At 44.5% G+C, this 17,673-nt stretch overlaps 1 protein-coding gene across 1 annotated transcript in view; it reads left to right on the forward strand.

Moving 5' to 3' along the window:
• The window catches only part of GUCY2C (guanylate cyclase 2C), a 484,448-nt gene that overhangs the window by 406,885 nt on the left and 59,890 nt on the right, over positions 1-17,673 (forward strand). Inside the window, exon 18 of the mRNA XM_069650287.1 lies at positions 1,069-1,167. Coding sequence (XP_069506388.1) covers positions 1,069-1,167 — 99 coding nt within the window. The remainder of the gene's footprint in view (positions 1-1,068; positions 1,168-17,673) is intronic.

Below are 17,673 nucleotides of genomic sequence, written 5' to 3' on the forward strand. Positions count from 1 at the left end.
CTGTCAGTTCTGTTGGTTTGTTATGCATCAATGAGGTGATCAAATGTAATAATACACAATACAACATCATGCATGTATAGTATTTACTTGAGTGCACTAATGGAAACTGTTCTGTATTGAAACATATCCCTGAAGAAGAGCAAAGCTCGAAACACATGTTGGCTGGCTACCTGTTTTTTTTAAATTCTTGTATAGACTTGAAACTATTCAATATACTAAGATATATTTTCAGCACAAGCACATGCTACTGTTTCTTTGGTATGCAGCGCACCTTGTGAATTGGTGTGTTCTAGGTATTCACTCAGTTTGTGTAACGCTAGGGAATCGTTCCCGTTAGTCTCATTCGTGACCCACTAACTACGATTGTCCCTGGCTCTCAGCGCAGGCCATTGGTTTACTCCCACCTTTGTTGAACACCTTTGTACTATATAAGTATTACAAAAAAGTTAAACATAACAAAGTGATGTGGGAATGTACAAAGAGGGTGACTTAGAGGGTAAGGGGAGCAGAAAACTAGCACACAAAAGAGGACCATTGGGAAATCTCCAGAGAGCTCTGCGTGCCAGTTCACCACTCAAGAGCAAACACATTCTACTGCACCATTAAAGCTGCCACCATCATGATGCTGAACCTCACGGCACTCAATCAAAAACATGCCATGAGAATGTTGTAACAACAATCTCTTCTTCTCACTTTGAGGTCCATTTTATATAATTCTCTCCTCATACGCCGGCCTCACTATGTCAACCAACGAGATCCTTGCAATACAAGTCCCTCTGACTGCTTCTCTTGCTAAGGCCCTTGTAAAAATGAGAAGGCGTTGCCTTCTCCCAACTTCAGGTCCATGTATTGGCAGTTTTTAGTTGTGTATAGTGTTGCTCCTTCCTCCACTAGCTCAACATCTAAGATGCGGTCAAGAGCTTGAGAGGTTATACATGAATTCACCGATGGCCTTTGCCCAGGTCTTTGTGCAGGGTGTAGTCATAGGGGTAATGACAGGTTCATGTGGTATTTCCTCATCATTGGTTGGATGTCTGGATAAGCTGTCCTTCTGCTTTTCCTCTCCAGGTCCATGTGCTGCCGGCGTGGTTGGAATCAAGATGCCGCGTTACTGTTTATTTGGCGATACTGTGAACACAGCCTCGAGGATGGAATCAACTGGCTTACGTAAGTGCACACTATAACCTCACTCAAATGGCAGCATACAAACCACCCTACAAGTAAGCGGCGTACCAACCACATGTACTCCTTAAAAACAGGCAAATATTCCCAACAAAGAAATAAAAGAAGAACATAACACCTAGCAACATATAGTTAACAGCGGGCCGGTAGGCGCCTTCCCCCTACTTCCACCCACACAGGCCCACGGATATGTGTGAACCAGTGGTGCCAACTGGGCCGTGTCGCAGGAAGGAGCTCTACTGTGTTCACTGCTTGATTTGAAGGAGAGCTTTAAGAGAAACTTGCATCTTTTAATTTGCATTCATTGCTAGTTGCACACAAACGATGGATTGCAGAAATATGCATGTTTTATAATTAAGAACATATTTATAAATGCCTAAAAAATGCCCCCACTCAGATTGTAAATTACAGCTTTACTCCTACATTCAAAAAGTAGAGAATGACATACTTCACCTTCAAAATCACATGTGGCGCCCTGCCTACACATGAACGGGCAGGCCCTTTCAAAGAAAACCACCTGACGCAGCAGATCACAGATATCATTCGCGACAACCCCAGCATTGTCTCTTCCTAAAATGAGGTGCCTAGCTTACAACGAAACGGGCAAAGGCTACAGGTGCAGCATCTAAAAAGAGCCCTGTAGATTGTGCTCTCTGTAAAGACAAAGTTCCCATGGCAACGAAAGAGCCACTTCCCTTCCAGCCTTGCTCTGTAGCTGAACATGTCCATGGCTAAGTCCTTTAGAAAATGAACAATGTTTCGTTTTGGCTAGGAGATGGTGATTGGGCCACCTGAAACATTTATTTTGGTGAGGGTTATGGATGAGTGTAGGAACACAGTGATTTTACTTGATGTGTCCATCGTATTGTGAATTTAGTCCATCAGCATTTGCTGATCTCTTTCTGTCCCACAACCTTCGAGGACCTCAAGGCCCCAGTAATCTTTCTTCAAATGTTTGCTCTTAAGTGATCCTTTCAACACCAATGAAGTCAGTAAAAAATACCATAGCAGGTGTTTTCTTAATATAAGACACAGGCACTGCTGGGCCCCTCAGCCAATGGGATAGAGCCCTCCCATTGCAATCTACGTCCATGGCTTTCAATGCCAATACCACGCGGCCATCACCATCCTGTTATTCCTCCTACTCATACACAAACTCCCTGCAACCTGGGGCAGGCTCCCAGATCCCAGTTGCACTGGTTCACAGTTTCTATAATCAGGACCACAGACTCACCTGCCAAAGATGCAAAGATGAAGGTGCCCCAAAAAGGCAATTTCCTTCCCCTGAGTACATGCAGAGCGATACCTCTGGTGAGACATGATGGCAGATGTGACACTTCTTCCCACTCCTCCTAGATGCCTGTCCACAAGAATCTTGGCAAATGGACCATGTCTTATATGGACCGTGCTGGAATTATAGGAGCATAGATTTTCCGCCAGATGCTTCAAGGTTTTGTCATTTGGACCACACCCTATTCAATCTACCAGACCTCTAATCTTCCTCATTGAAACCTCTAATTACAGATGTCAGCAATTTCATATTATTCCATTTTGGATAACCCTGTTAGAAATAACTGGTATCTGTTATAAACAGGACCAACTAGTTTTACAAAGAAAACATGGAAGACTGGATCTATCTTCCAATTACTGGTTAAATCTCCCTGATATACAATTGAGGACCTTTTCTTTAGACTGTTGATGGGACTATGTCTTAGATTGCCCTACAGCCATGCCAAGTTGATGAGCAGCGATTGAAATGTAACACTGTAATATAACTGCATCTTGAATAGTGTGAATTCTGCCATTTGGGTGGCCCTTTGGCACTAGGTCTTGTAAGGGAGAGGGAAGGTTTGGAGTTTGTGAGAAAAATAGGGAGAGGCAAGATGTGAAAGCTGATGTGTTGATACATCCAGAATGGAAGGGTCCATTCTCTATGTGTAGATAAGAGCCTAAACTGTTCATTTTTCAAGTCCCCGAAGTGGTAACGCAAAAGAAAAAGTAGAAGGTTTCTGCTTGTTAAAACACCTTCTTGCCACTTCGGGCACCCATTCAGCACAAAGCATGCTCTGCTAGCTTCTGCAGCAAGCTTCCGGGATAGAAAGTGCCAAAAGGAACCTACAACCAAGGACAAGGCACCTGCCTGTAACACACTCCTCAGTTTTGGGCCTTCTGCCTTTAATGACGACACAAGCCCATTAAAGAAGCTGGGAGAAGTACCTCGACGAGCATCCATCAACGTCTGCCTTAAAGGACATTTTTGAGCCAGTCGTGTTCCTCGAGCTGCAACAGACTGCAATGTTGACAGTTTTCAAGCCGCAGTCACTTAAATACATCTGAGACGTCTCGACCAGTGCTTCAGATCTGCCGAACAGCACTGCAACAGCGATTTCTGACCCTGAGCTTCCGAACCATCCTGCCATCTGATACCCGCAGCTGACTCCCATCTTGAACTCTGTCACAGAAGCCTGAAAAGCGCCCTAAAGCCGACTCAACCCTGTCAAGCACCAAGAACACCTACATCACAAGGTACATTCTGGTTCTGTCCCCCTGGCCCTTCCCAGAAGGCCCTTAGAGACATATTTGTGCTGGAGCCAAGAACTCTTAAACTGTTGTGGTTATTAACCATCCTGGCAATAGCCAGAGTGCATCCCTTTTCCTTCTTTGAAACGGTCTGTCCTCTGCATTCCTTTACAGGGTGAGTTGTATTTCGTAGTGTTGCTAGAACTGTCTGCTTTGATATAAAGTAGATCATTTTGAAACAACATTGACTGGACAGTCCCTTTTATCATTGGGTAATAATTGTATTTTCACTGTGTTGCAACTAACCAATGATCCACAAACTTTCTGAGATAAGCCTGCCATCCCGTCCATTTTACCATAATTGGACAAGGAGGTTTATAATTTGCCTGTTATTCCACATGTTCGGATTTCTTCTGGTGTACTAGAGGTGTGTGGCTGATTGATTTATGATATGGTATTTGTAACGCGCCTATACACAACCGATATTCACCCCTGGACCGCTGGTGCCCCGGATGTTGATTCATCAAAGTACAAATGTTCAAAAAGGAAATGCCTAACTCCAACACAAAAAGGTTCCAGAAGGATAAGAGTTAATTGTTCCAGGGGGTGGTTCCATTCCCCTGGATTTCTCTTCACTCTTTTTAGTATCAGTTCCTTAAGTGTCTTTTGATCAACAAAACAACTGGTATATACAACAACATGTTTGCTAATCTGTATCTTGTTTGGATACCTGGTGTACTCTCCTGCCAGGTTTTCTCTCCTCTTAACATATTTCCACAGCTTTTTGATAGTCCTGATGTATACTTAGGGCTCCCTCAAGTACTTTATATTACACACTGTTCAACTTCACCATGCCTGGTATACCTTCTTGCCAGGTTTATTTTCTCCACATGAACATGTTTACAACTTGTATCTGCCTGGTATGCTCTCCTGCTAGGAATGTTCCTATATGAACACCCTTGCAATTTGCATTTTGCCTGGTATACTCCCCTGCCAGGGCATTCCTCATGTGGGAATTGCACACACGTATAAACTTGACAGCTTCTTATATTTTTTTCTCTCCTGTCTTGAATACACCTAGTACTATCCTGCCAGGACTTCTCTTATAAGTATACTGCATACATTCACAAACTTGACAGTCTCTTATGCTTATCCTGCTTTGCCTTTTTATGAGATATTCATTCGCGTTTTCTTCCTCGTGTATTTCATTTAGGATGATTCGGTTTTGGCAGCATTGCCTACACGCCCCAGTGTCCCCACTTCCCTTGGGTACACTCACCAGTTCTTGTTGGCGTGTGTCTCTTCTGCTGAAAACCTGTGACGGCCCTACAGCATTCCGCTGCCTCTCTCTGTTTCTGTTTTTCAGTTTCTCCACATCTTTCTCCATGTCTCGTGGCTCCCATTTGCCGATTCTGTGTCTTCCCGGGCTTACTTGAAGTGGAGGTGCTTCCTAGTACCTGCAAACACCCAAAAGCCTTTTATCTGCTTCTGGCGTCCTTACTGCCTACTCTCCTCAGCAATCTGCTTTCCACTTCTCTGTTGTTGAGCCATTTTGCTCCATGGATTCTGTACTAGCTCCAAGGTCCCTCGGAAAGTACAGAGAGAAGCAGCGTTCTCCAGCCAACATCTGCTTGTCTGCTGCTTCGCCTGTTCCCGGCCTCAGGTTTGTTCATCCAACCAATAGAGCGAAGTGTGTGCTCTTGACTTCCAGTAATCCTCATTACTCTGTCCATCTTTTTTGTCCCAGCGTTTTCGGACGTCTGCTAATTGCAATCTGTTTCTGATCATTTATATTCAAAGTTTGGAAAAGTGTTCTCAATTACAATAAAAGACAAATCAGTTCTTGATGAATACACACAGTCTGAAAAATGGTTATCAGTGACTTTAAAAGGCATTTCATTTCTTGATGACATATATGTAGAGTTTGGTAAGGTGTTTTCAATATCCTTCCTAGGTGCGTGAGGGGAGGTATGGCAACATGCCATCACGGGATGACTTTGAAAATCAGTTCCTGCTATTCCATTGATTACAGGATGTTGAAAGTTCCTCTTGCTGTTCTCAGTTTTGGTTACTGAAAAAGGGTAAAGGACATGGATTACATTATTGGTCATGACTGGATTTTTTTTAAGTCAGTGTTAAATATGTCATACAGAAATGAGAGAAAAAAGGGGGGTTGTGGGATATTCTTTCTGATCTAGTGTGCCTACCCTACTCCCCTGGAGGTTGCCTCCCCTCATGTGATCCTCCCACAAGTAGCTGGCACCAGGGTTTGGATCTGGAAGCGTCTGTCTCTCCGTTGCCACATAAGGGAAGGTCCCCGGGGAAACAGTGATGATATCAGATTCATCACATCTATTACACTGATCTTCTTAACTCTTTTTGTTCTCATCCTCGTCTTTTCAAAACTTTGAATGTATCCTCTCTCCTTTTCTCCCTGACCCCTCTTTGTCCTTCTCGCATTCTGCCTCAGACTTTGCTTTATACTTCTCTTTGAAGGTCACTATGATCTGCTCTTTTATTGTCCCCTCTTCTATGCCATCCTCCTCCCTCATCCTTTCCTCTTCCCCTTTATGCCTTCTTTTCTTTCCTGTTATTTTTTTTTATTTGTTTATGGTTATGATAAACTTTAGAAAATGTCAACATAATACATAAAATGTACACATATCAAATACAACTAATATGTGAAATTTAAAAACATGATACTAAAACGTACCAATCAATAATGGATTGAATTTTACAGAAAATGTACAATGCAGAAATGTCCTTTTCAATTATTCTTAAAAATGCAACTAAAGCAAAGATTAAAGCTCTACATTGTCCTTGCATCATCCCATTTCATAGAATCTTCATACAATCAACATAATTAATATTCACAAATCGCATCAGAAGATTAGTTCTTACATCTCTGAAATATGGACACTCTAGGATCAAATATTTTAAAGTTTCATTTGAATCATCACAGTTTAAGAATCGACATTTCGGCATAACATTGCTGTCTCGAGAATTTCCCCAAAACTTTGTTCTTTCCATTGTGTGAAACAGATTTAATCTAAATCTAATATAATACATTCACGTAATATTACACGGGAACATTACAAGGTATGTACAGCATCAATCTCTTTTACGTACAAATTTAGCATACTCTTTATAAGTACTCAGTGAATTCATTTCTGCTAGAGTTTTATACCAGTCAAATTCAAAGAGTTTACGTTTCACATATCCTGGCCGAATATATAGATCATCTTGATCCACTCCCAGATCCTCCAGAGTTTTACGCTTTCTCACATTGTATAATGTAAAGGAACTAGAAGTAAATCCCTTCCTTAGTACACATAGGTCTTGGTACAATTAATTACCAGAAGGATTTAAGATTTTCCTATAATTTGAAAGTGCACGCCATATCCATCTACATGATAGGGAGATCAATCCCAACTCGTGCCGGATAATACAATTGGGGATCGCCGAGGATAGGTGTAAAGCAGTTTTCATCAAATTTCCCTGCATTGAATCTAGTTGCTTTTCCAGATTACATAAACAAACATCAAAGGCATATAGAAGTATGGGTTCCACCTTTAGAGTAAAAAATTCCAAGAGTGGCATTACAGAAAATGTGCAGTATTTTGAAAAAAGAAATTTCATTTGACTTCTTAGTGGTCTTGCTTTTGAATGCAAGTATTCTACCCACGATTTGATTGTTGGCAGATTACTTAAACGATACCCTAGGTGTATAATTTCATGTATTTGATGTATTGTTAAATCATCAATATTCCAAATAAACTTCTTGGGTTTTTACCTGCTTTAAATACCATGATGTTTGTTTTTGATGGATTAGGTTTCAGGTTAAGCTGATAGGTGAATTACGAGAACAGCTTTAATTTTGCTTGTAAACCAGTTGGTCTCAAATCAAATAGAATAATGCCATTGGCAAAGGCCATCCAATGCAACCTTAGTGAACATAGCCTTGCCGCAAAAATGTATGGGGATTTCCAAATTTCATTGATGTCAGATAAGTATATATTAAACAGTAATGCAGCAAAGTTGCACCCTTGCTTAAGCCTAAAAAATGATTGAACCGGATCAGTAATGGCCCCACCTTGGGTGATTCGAATTTTATAAGAAGTGTTTAAGTGAAATTTTATAATCCAATGTATAAGATGCTCAGGGATACCTAATTTATGCATCTTTGCCCATAGAATATTACGGACTACTGAGTCAAAAACTGATGACATATCTATTGACGCAATATATAGAGTACTGAGTGCTTTCTTATTCGTACCATCCAATAGGTGCGCCATGATTGTACCATTCATGGTAGTACTCATCCTCCGTCTAAAACCAACTTGAAATTTAGAATAGATTTTATAAGTATCAAGATAGGTTTCCAGTTCTACAATAACTAGAATAGAGAACACTTTGGCTGCAGCATCTGTTAAAGAAATAGGTCTATAATTCTCAGGCATATTAGGATCACAATTATTTTTAATATTGGAATGAAAATAGAGGTGACCCAAGACTCTGGGACAGTACCTGAAGTTGAGATATTATCAAACTTAATTTTTAAAATCCTGCTCCAAAATATAGCATCAACCTTATAAACGCAAGATGGAATGCCATCTGGCCCTCCTGCACGAGAATTTGATAATTTACTGATAGCCCATATGATGTCCGAAACAGACCACTCAAATTGCTTTAACAGAGAATTCTGCACTATATAATCTTGCTGTTGGGCAAAGCGCAGGGGTAGTGTATATTTACTCCTGATAAAGTTTAACCATGTTTCTGCTCGGATCGTATTCTTAGATTGTTAGTCATATGCTTTACCATTCTTAACTGCCGCCTAAATAGCACAAGTGTTATGAGTGCAAATTGATTTCATCATTTCACAATTTTTTTTATTGTACTGTTCTATAAGCATACCTTTGATTTTAAACTTGCATGATTGGATAATACTTTTTTTAGATAAGCAAATTGAGCAGTATTTACCAGTTTGTTAAAAAGCTTTCTTATATCTCTTGTTTTTTTGTCGCTTAATATATTACATTTTATAATCAAATGCATGCTTATAATCAACTACCCATACTTTTTACTTAGAACAGAAGTATTCCAGGGCATCAGCAATCAGCACAGTAATAATTTGATTGAGATACTGTATCGGATATGACTCAGGATCACTAAAATTAATTCTGCATTGCAGATTCGCTGACACCCTTCCTGCTAAACGCTTGCATAGCATTGGATTCCATTTTAGGGATATATTACTCCTTTTAGTTTCAATTTCAAGCATTCTATTGTCCACATTCAAAATATTTAAGGCAATATCAATCAAAATGTAGATGGGAGCATGGTCACCATACAGTATTTCACCTATCTTAGCAATCACTATGAACGGTAAGAGTGAGTTGGAAATGCAAAAGAAGTCAATCATAGATCTAGCAATTCCTCGCTTCCAGGTATAAGTTAGAGATTGTTCATTAAATTTTACAAAGGACATCTCCCACTCCTCAAAATAGGCTCGCAATTCAGCACCCCTGCGGGAACTAATCGTTCCCATGGTTTATTAGTGGAGTCAGGAGAAGCACATCTTTCAAGGCATAATGAATTGAAATCCCCACCAACAATGACTTCAAAATATGGATTAAGACTGTAAGCGTGACCCAAACATAAATCAAAATCATCTAACATTTCAGAAATGTTATATTTCAATGGGTTCCAATATAAGCTAGTAGCTAAAATAGAGTTAGCACCACTCTTATTCATAGTCAGCGAGACAGCGAGAACGTGAACAGATGAATGAACAAGCATTGGATTGCAGTTAATAGAGATTGCAAGCCATCCATATGGCCTTCCCTCAGCGCCTTTAATAGCAAGTGAGCAATAGGTACAATAGTCAGGAATAATTAACAGATCTAGTTTCATAGTTTCCTGTAAGAAAATAATATCAGGTCGCTCATTCCCATCAAAGGTTGAAATCCAAAGTGGAATATTACAAAGGCTGCATCAATTCCATGAATATATTCTAAATACAGGTTTCACATTAGTTTATGAGGTAGATAAATTTGGATTAGCCGCAAATATTGTTTTTAGTAATGGTTCGATCCATACCATTTCGTTGTTATTACGTGCAATTGAGAGTAGTTGCGAAAAGCATAATTTTTGAGTCGCTGCATTAGCGGTCCCACCTTCCCTGTGTTCACTCTCTGGGATAATTGTCATCGGATTATAATACAAAAAATCCTCTGCCATTTTCCCATCATTAAAGGTAGAGAGTGAAAATCCCATGTCGGCTAATTCTTTTCGATAAGACCATATTAGCTTCAATACTTGAGTATAAATGGCATGTCATTCGATAATTATTAATTGAGGCAAGCGAGATCCTATCGAAGTCATTAGTGGACAAAATTCTTAGAGGAGAAATAGTATACAGGAGATCTAATAAATATCTGCGATTGATTTGCAAATTTCCTAGAATTTCCCTTCGACCCTCCAATCCTATCATATTAACACCATTCTTACAGTTTTTCACTGCATGACCTTCTTGAATGATGGCAGTAGCATTATGTTCCTCTACAAATCTGGTATTTTGAAAGTTCAGCAATGGATTGTTGACATTTGTAACTATCTCCCCCAAGTTCACAAGGCTCTTTTGATTATTGGTCACCTCATTGTGACAGTTAACCATTGATTGTATAGTTCTTTGCTGGTCAGTAGTTGGGTTCCCTATTGCTGCTGAATTTAATAGCTGGTTGACAGTTACCAGTGATAGAGTGCCGTTTTTTAGTGCTTTTTCTAGAGCCTCACGGTCATAGCACTTTGGTTGAGTCGAATTACATTCCACGCTTGAATTGGTTATTTCAGTCATATGTTCACCTGCTCTACCTTTTGCTTCTTGTGTAGTATATTTAGGGTTCAACATTGTTAGATTTCCAGATGCTTGAGTTGTTAAAATCACAACTTTTGCATCCGAACTTAGTATATGATCCTCAGATCCATTTGGCATCTCAAGAGCTAATTGTTTACATTTACCACCACCAGTCAGCACAACAGTATCTTTAGCCATAGTTTCCTGAATTTTTAGATCAGTATTTGTTGGATGACTACAAATTTCAGAATATAGAAATGACTGACCCCTTTCGGTATTTTCCAAAGTACAACTGGGTTGACATCTCTTAGTTGTATCCATAGTTGAATTAGAAGTCATTGAATACCTGTTTGAAGTATATTTCCTCCCATCACCACAATTCGGAAGGATTTTTGGGATTTTCACCAAATCACCTACTGATTCATTCATTAAAATGGGAGCCTTTTTGGGTTCACATTTATCTTGAGTGGTGGTACGCAATTCATGAGTCTCAAAGCTAGCTACATAGATTTTCCCTCAAAAGTTACTTTTCATTCAACATAGGCAAGCACTTATTTTTCTCATCCAATGCAATACCTGGAAGCCCTTTGTCAGTTGGACATGTTAAACCCATGGTAACTGTCTCCCTATCCTTAATAGGGTTCTCAACATTCATTATGCTACCTTCTGAGCCACATGGGGGACTACAGGCAACATTGTCAGGCATACACTGGGAGGACGCCATTTTAGTACACTTCCCACTCCTTAAGCCGCTTGCCATTACAGCAAGGCTAATTTATTTCTACTGTATCTTTCTCTCAAACTTTGACAATATAATTGTCAATACAGAAGGGGTACTCACCTACCACCCATCCACGCACCCAAACACCACAACACCACACTTTGCTAGCACTTCGGATGTACGCACAGATGCGCGTGCACCAAAGTATTAATGGATTATGGGAGGTCAGTGCGCGGGGCAAATGCTGCAATGGATCTAGGTGGAAAAAGGAAAAACAAGGGCGTCACAGTCAATTCTCGTGCTCCAGACTGGGTAATCGGCATTACAGCCAGCCCTGGTACCCACCCAGCACAATATAGCTACGTTATAGCTACGTTATAGCACGTAGTTAACCAAAACCCACAGAATCAACAGCCAGCAGGGCAGAGTCTACGTAAGGTCCAATGGATAATTACTTTGGTCGTGGTAGTCCAGGGACCACGTGGGTTTCTTGAAGGCATAGGAGCTCATGTTGTTTCTGTGCTTCATTTGGCGATGTGGGCCCGTTACGTTTACACTATAACATAAGCAGGTCCTTGCCACCAAGATATGGTCATTTGCACTGCAGGGTGCAAATGTGAAGGGCAAAAGGCCACGTGCAAGCGTCTACGCTGCTTTTTTCCCGTCACATTTGCACTCTGCCGTGCAAAGTGAATAAACGCTGCCTGGTGTTGTGCTCCGTTCATTCATGCATACCCAAGCCTCAAGAATGACACGGAGCCAATGCTGCAGTGAACCATCTTTATTCACTCCCTGACACCAACTGCCGTTTCCTTCCCCGGCCCCCTCCTTTTCCCTTTCTCTCCCGCTCCTTCTCTGTTGCCGCTCTTAAAGGGGTAGTGTCCCTTTATTCATGTACAACACCTCCCCCGTACTTAACATGAGAGTCCAGTTACATCTGTTCGATGAGCCTCACTGGCTTCTTTATTGTCCTAGGGGTCTCCCTGGTGATTCTCGGCTTTCGCCGGTCAATTCCACTGGGGGTTCTGTTTCTTCTTCCTCGCTGGTGTTCTCGTCGGGTGTTTCTTGTGTTTCATGTTCCTCCAGACATAACTCCCTGAGGAATGAGGAGTTGTGGGTAATGTCTCCTAGTTCTCCGGTTTCTGTGATCATGGGCCTCTTGATGGCTGTGATTGTTCGTGGCTCTGGGCTGTATCGAGTGTCCGTTTTCTTGCGTTGTGTTTGTCGCACCAGGACTGTTTGCTCGATCTCTAGTCGTTGTTCTTTCGCTCTCCTTTTTGTGTCAGCCCATTGCTTGGCCTTCCTCTTCCTCTCGGTGTCTCGTTCTCTGACGGTTAGGTCTTCTTCAGGTGTGTGGTCCTTCCATCTGGGAATGCGTGTTCTGGGTTGATCTCTCACCATGAGTTCAGCTGGTGGCCTGTCATTTGACGACAGGTGCAAGATTTTTTTAGTGACCTCATGTGCCCGGGTGTCAACTTTGTCCAGTAGGGGGTGTCTGGATGGATAGTCCGCTGGGTCTGCGTCTCCTCCTGGTTTGTGGACAATAGTATAATCGTCCTCTTGCAGTCTTATTCCCCCTCGTTCTATGCGGGGTGGCATTTTCATTTTGGTGTTCCCACAGGTTGGTGTTAGGGCTTTGTCATGTTGCTCTTGATCCCTTCCAGGTATTGAGATGTCGTTGAGAAGAAGAAGTTGGATTTCTTTTGATACCTGTTCTTGGAGGTGGAAACCCACTTTCCGTGGGTGTTGTGGAACTGGCCTGACGTTTTTGTCTATGTGTAGTTTGATGCATGGCCCTTTTAGCATCCCTACCCCTTCGAATAGTTTGGGGAAGGTGTTCTTGAGTTCTCTTTTTGCCAATGGTCTGTCTATGATTGCCCTGACGGATTCGCATGGTAGTGGTAGTCCTTCAATGACCTCTGACTGGTCATAGTGTAGGTCAATCAGGGCAAGTGCGTTAGCTGTCCTGTAACTGAGAAGGCAGCGGCCAATAGCTGGGCTTCTTATCACATGTATCGTGGCGGTTACTGTGATGCCTCTGTGTCGTAGGTCGCATTGAAATTTCCCTTTTGAGGTCATGGGTTGGGTTGCTCCCCATTGGAAGATGTGTGTCCTAGACTCTTGGATGGGGTATGTTGAGGCTATTTCACGATAGATGTCTTCATTCATGACGTTGACCGTCGCTCCTGTATCAACAATAAATCTGTTTTGGGTTCTTCCCATCTGAATTGTTACTCTGGGAGCCGCGGTGTCCTCCTCCTCCACGCTGAGAAGGCATACATACTCTCGGTCGTAGCCGTCCTGCAGGTATTGAGGCTGTTCGTTTCCACTTGGTGGATGGTGTGGTGGGGGGTAAGGGTATGGCTCCCTGTCACGTTCCCGGTTGTCTGGTGCTTCCGCTCTGCGGGTGTCTTCGCGTTCCAGTTCCCGCATGAAGTCATCCTGATAGGCATCGTATAATTCGTGGTCTTTCCTGTCTGGTTCAATCTGAAGTCCTTCCAAGGCTCTCACTGTGTTTGGGCGTTGATATGATGGCGCGAGAGGTGCGTTCCTGTCCACATGGTGATGCTGTTCTTTATGTGCGTCCATCGTGCGAGGGGTAGATCGTGGGCGTGCTGATCCTCCTTCCGGTAGTAGTTCTTTGCACATCACTTGGAAGTGGTTCTCCATTCCGCATCTCATGCATCGTTGCCCAATGGCGGGGCACGGTCCTCTGTGTGGATATTCGAATCCGCAGCGATAGCATTGGCGGTCACCCTGTGCTCGTTGTGTCGGGTACCTCTGGTTGGTCCTTGGTTGGGTGTTTGGCTGGCGGGCGTAGGGATGAATTGCGGCTATGGTTTCTCCCTTTTTGGGGTTCTCAATGGCTGCTGCTTGAATGTCCACTCTTTCGTATACCCTGGCTAGGTCTAGTACCTCTTTTAGGGATAGGGGTTTCTTGAGGAGGTGCTTCCGGAACATCGAGGATACACACCCTTCTATGATGCGTAATCTAATGGCTTCTTCGTCATTAAAGTTAGCAAAGTCACATTTTGATATTTTCCTCTGAAGACGTATTACGAACTCCCCTATTGATTCGTGAGGTAGCTGGCCACATTGGTTGAAAGTGTACCTTTCATAGTCCCGGTTCGGTGAGATGACTAGTTTTTCGTTAATGGCTTGCAGGAGTCTTGCATATGTGGTGCGGTCTTGTGGAGGGATCGTGCGTATAATATTTTTGATTTCTCTCCCTGCGACATTTGCAAATATGCTCAGTATGTTGGGAGGTTCTTGTGTGCCAATGGCACCCACGAAATCGTCAAATTCCTCCATCCATTCTTCCCATCTCTGCCCCTGGTCATGGTGTGGGTTTAGCGTGAACGGGGCAGGTCTCCTCATTAGGCTTGCATGAGAGGAGGGAGCTCCCGGTGGTGGTGGTGGTGCATTAGGGTCTGCCGCGTCTGCAGATGACATGGCGGTATCTTGGTGTGTAGCGTGGAGTGCTGCGTCGCGGATGCTCTGGGTGCTCTGATAGGCTTTTGCACCGTGGTTCTCTTGAACTGCTGCTGTGTATATTCGCCCACTGGGGCACGTTGTTCACCCTCTGCTGTTTGTGTGCAGAGTGGCGTTCTGGCAATGTCACCTTCGGGTTCTTGCAGAATTTTCTTTTTTTTTTTTTTGGTGTTTTTACCAATGTGTCACGTAGGTGGGAGACTCGGGGTTCCCCTTTGCAAATGTTACCTTTGGGTGTGTCTGCTGGTGTGTCACGTGGGTGGGAGACACGGGGTTTCCCCTTTCAAGTGTCACCTTCGGGTGTCTCTACAGATGTGTCACGTGGGTGGGAGACTCGGGGTTCCTTTTTGCAGGTGTCACCTTCGGGCGATTTCACTGGTTCCCTGATGTGTCACGTGGGTGGGAGACTCGGGGTTCCCTTTTCGCTACCCTTTTCCGACTCCTTACTTGAGGGTGGATGCCGCGAGCCTGCGGGTCTCCTCTTCCGTGACGTGTGGGCCTCTTCTGGTCCGCGGGCTCCGCTCGTTGTTGGCGTTCGCGGTCCTCTTCTTGCCGAGGTGCGCGGGACGTCTTCTGCTGGGCGCTGCGGTCCTGGTCGGCTGGCCGCTGTCGGCGGGCTTCCGCTGCTGGGCTCTTCGCTGCTGGGCTCTGCAGTTGGGGCGCACGGGCCTCTCGATCTTCCGGTCGGCTGGGCACTTCAGTCTCGGGCGCACGGGCCCCTCGATCACCTGGTCGGCTGGGCCAGCTGCCGGTGGGCCTCCGCTGCTGGGCTCTTCGCTGCTGGGCTCTGCAGTTGGGGCGCACGGGCCTCTCGATCTTCCGGTCGGCTGGTTAGCTGGCAGTCCTCCGCTGTCGGGTTCCTCGCCACCGGGCTCTCCAGTCTTGGGCGCACGGTCCTCCCCGATCTTCTGGTCGGCTGGTCTGCTGCTGGCAGGCCACCGCTGCTGGGCTCCACTCTGCTGGGCTCTCCGGTCCTGATACGCTGTAGGGCACACGGGCCTACCTGGTCTGCTGGGCTCACGAGCCCTCCTTAACTGCTGGGCACACGGGCCCTCCCTGAACGCTGCTGGGCTCGCAGGCCCTCCTCACACTGCTGGGCTCACGGGCCCTTCAAGCTGCTGGGCACACGGGCCCTCCCTGGACGCTGCTGGGCACACGGGCCCTCCAATCACTGCTGGGCTCACGGGCCCTTCAAGCTGCTGGGCACACGGGCCCTCCACTCACTGCTGGGCTCACAGGCCCTCCTCACACTGCTGGGCTCACGGGCCCTTCAAGCTGCTGGGCACACGGGCCCTCCCCGGACGCTGCTGGGCACACGGGCCCTCCAATCACTGCTGGGCTCACGGGCCCTTCAAGCTGCTGGGCATACGGGCCCTCCACTCACTGCTGCCGGCACCCACGGGTTCGCATCGGCTTCGTCGCCAGTGTTGTGCTCCGTTCATTCATGCATACCCAAGCCTCAAGAATGACACGGAGCCAATGCTGCAGTGAACCATCTTTATTCACTCCCTGACACCAACTGCCGTTTCCTTCCCCGGCCCCCTCCTTTTCCCTTTCTCTCCCGCTCCTTCTCTGTTGCCGCTCTTAAAGGGGTAGTGTCCCTTTATTCATGTACAACACCTGGCATACTGGCATGCCAGGCAGTGTTTACTTTCCATTGTGAGCACCGTTTGCCATGCACCACATGCTCACATGACGGGAAGGGTTTCCTTTCAAATGGGAACACAGCTTACCATGTGCGCATGGTAAGCAGTGTTCCCAATTGAAATGAAACTGGGTTCATTTCATTGTACACACTCAGCATGGCAGGGAGCGTGTACTATTGATCCCTGCGGGGTCCGCCTCCTTTTTGCTGGCGGATCCCATAAAGCTGGCGGACCCCCATAGAGATTTCCAGCATTTGCGTCAGCAAGAAAATACATGCCGGCACAGATGCTGGGGCATTTTTGTGGTGGAGTGAAAGGAATTGGTGGAAACACAAATTGTGTTCCATCCCTCCTCTCCACCATACAAATCTTGGAAAATGAACCGTGGTGTGAATGCAAGGCGTTAAAGCCTTACTCAAGGCGTGTATGCCTTCCATTGACGTTCAGGCTCAATTGAACATGAGCCCCATTATATTAGTAAGAAACAAAAAAAAGACTTCAGTTAATGGTGGTGAATTAATTGTTCACTTTGGCGATCATTATGCATGTCCTGCGGATCAGAAAATGTAGTGTACAAAGATGGTGGCAAACCTTTCCCACCACCTTTGCTGATCCACAGGACTTTCCTTGATTGGGCAGGTATATTTGAAGCGCGGAAGGAGCTAACATGTCTGCCAGCTTTTCCAGTCCACCAACCAAATCTGCCAGGTGTATTGCCAGCATGAGGTTTTCAGGTCAGTGGTGAAACAATGGATTCCTATGGAATTCAACAGTTTTTCTCACCTGGCAAAGGAAGGCAGATTCCATCAGACTCTACCGTAAATGTCTTTCAAAATCATTAACTGAGGGGAATGGAGGGAAAAACGTAGAAGGTGATGGAGAAAGACTTAGGAGAATGGAGAAGAGAGATGTCAATAGTGGGTGTGAGAGGTCCATGGAGGTATAGATGGGCCCATAGATGGAGACAGAGCGATTCGGAGAAAGAGTGTGATGGAGGCAGAGCGTTGGCCAGACATTGTGATGAAAGCAAGGGTGGTGAAGGGATTGAGATAGGGTAATGGATGGAGGCAGAGAAAGAGGGCAATGGGAGAGAGAGAGAGAAAGAGAGAGATAGAGAGAGAGAGAGAGAGAGAGAGAGAGAGAGAGGTGATGAGAGGGAGAAATTGTGATGAGGGAGTGAAAAGAAAATCTAGAAGGAGAAAGGGCGGCCATGGAAGGAGAGAGATGGTGATGAGAGAGTGGGAGATGCAGAG

Source organism: Ambystoma mexicanum, chromosome 3p (assembly GCF_040938575.1).
Source record: "Ambystoma mexicanum isolate Mex_15411 chromosome 3p, UKY_AmexF1_1, whole genome shotgun sequence".
Taxonomy (NCBI): domain Eukaryota; kingdom Metazoa; phylum Chordata; class Amphibia; order Caudata; family Ambystomatidae; genus Ambystoma; species Ambystoma mexicanum.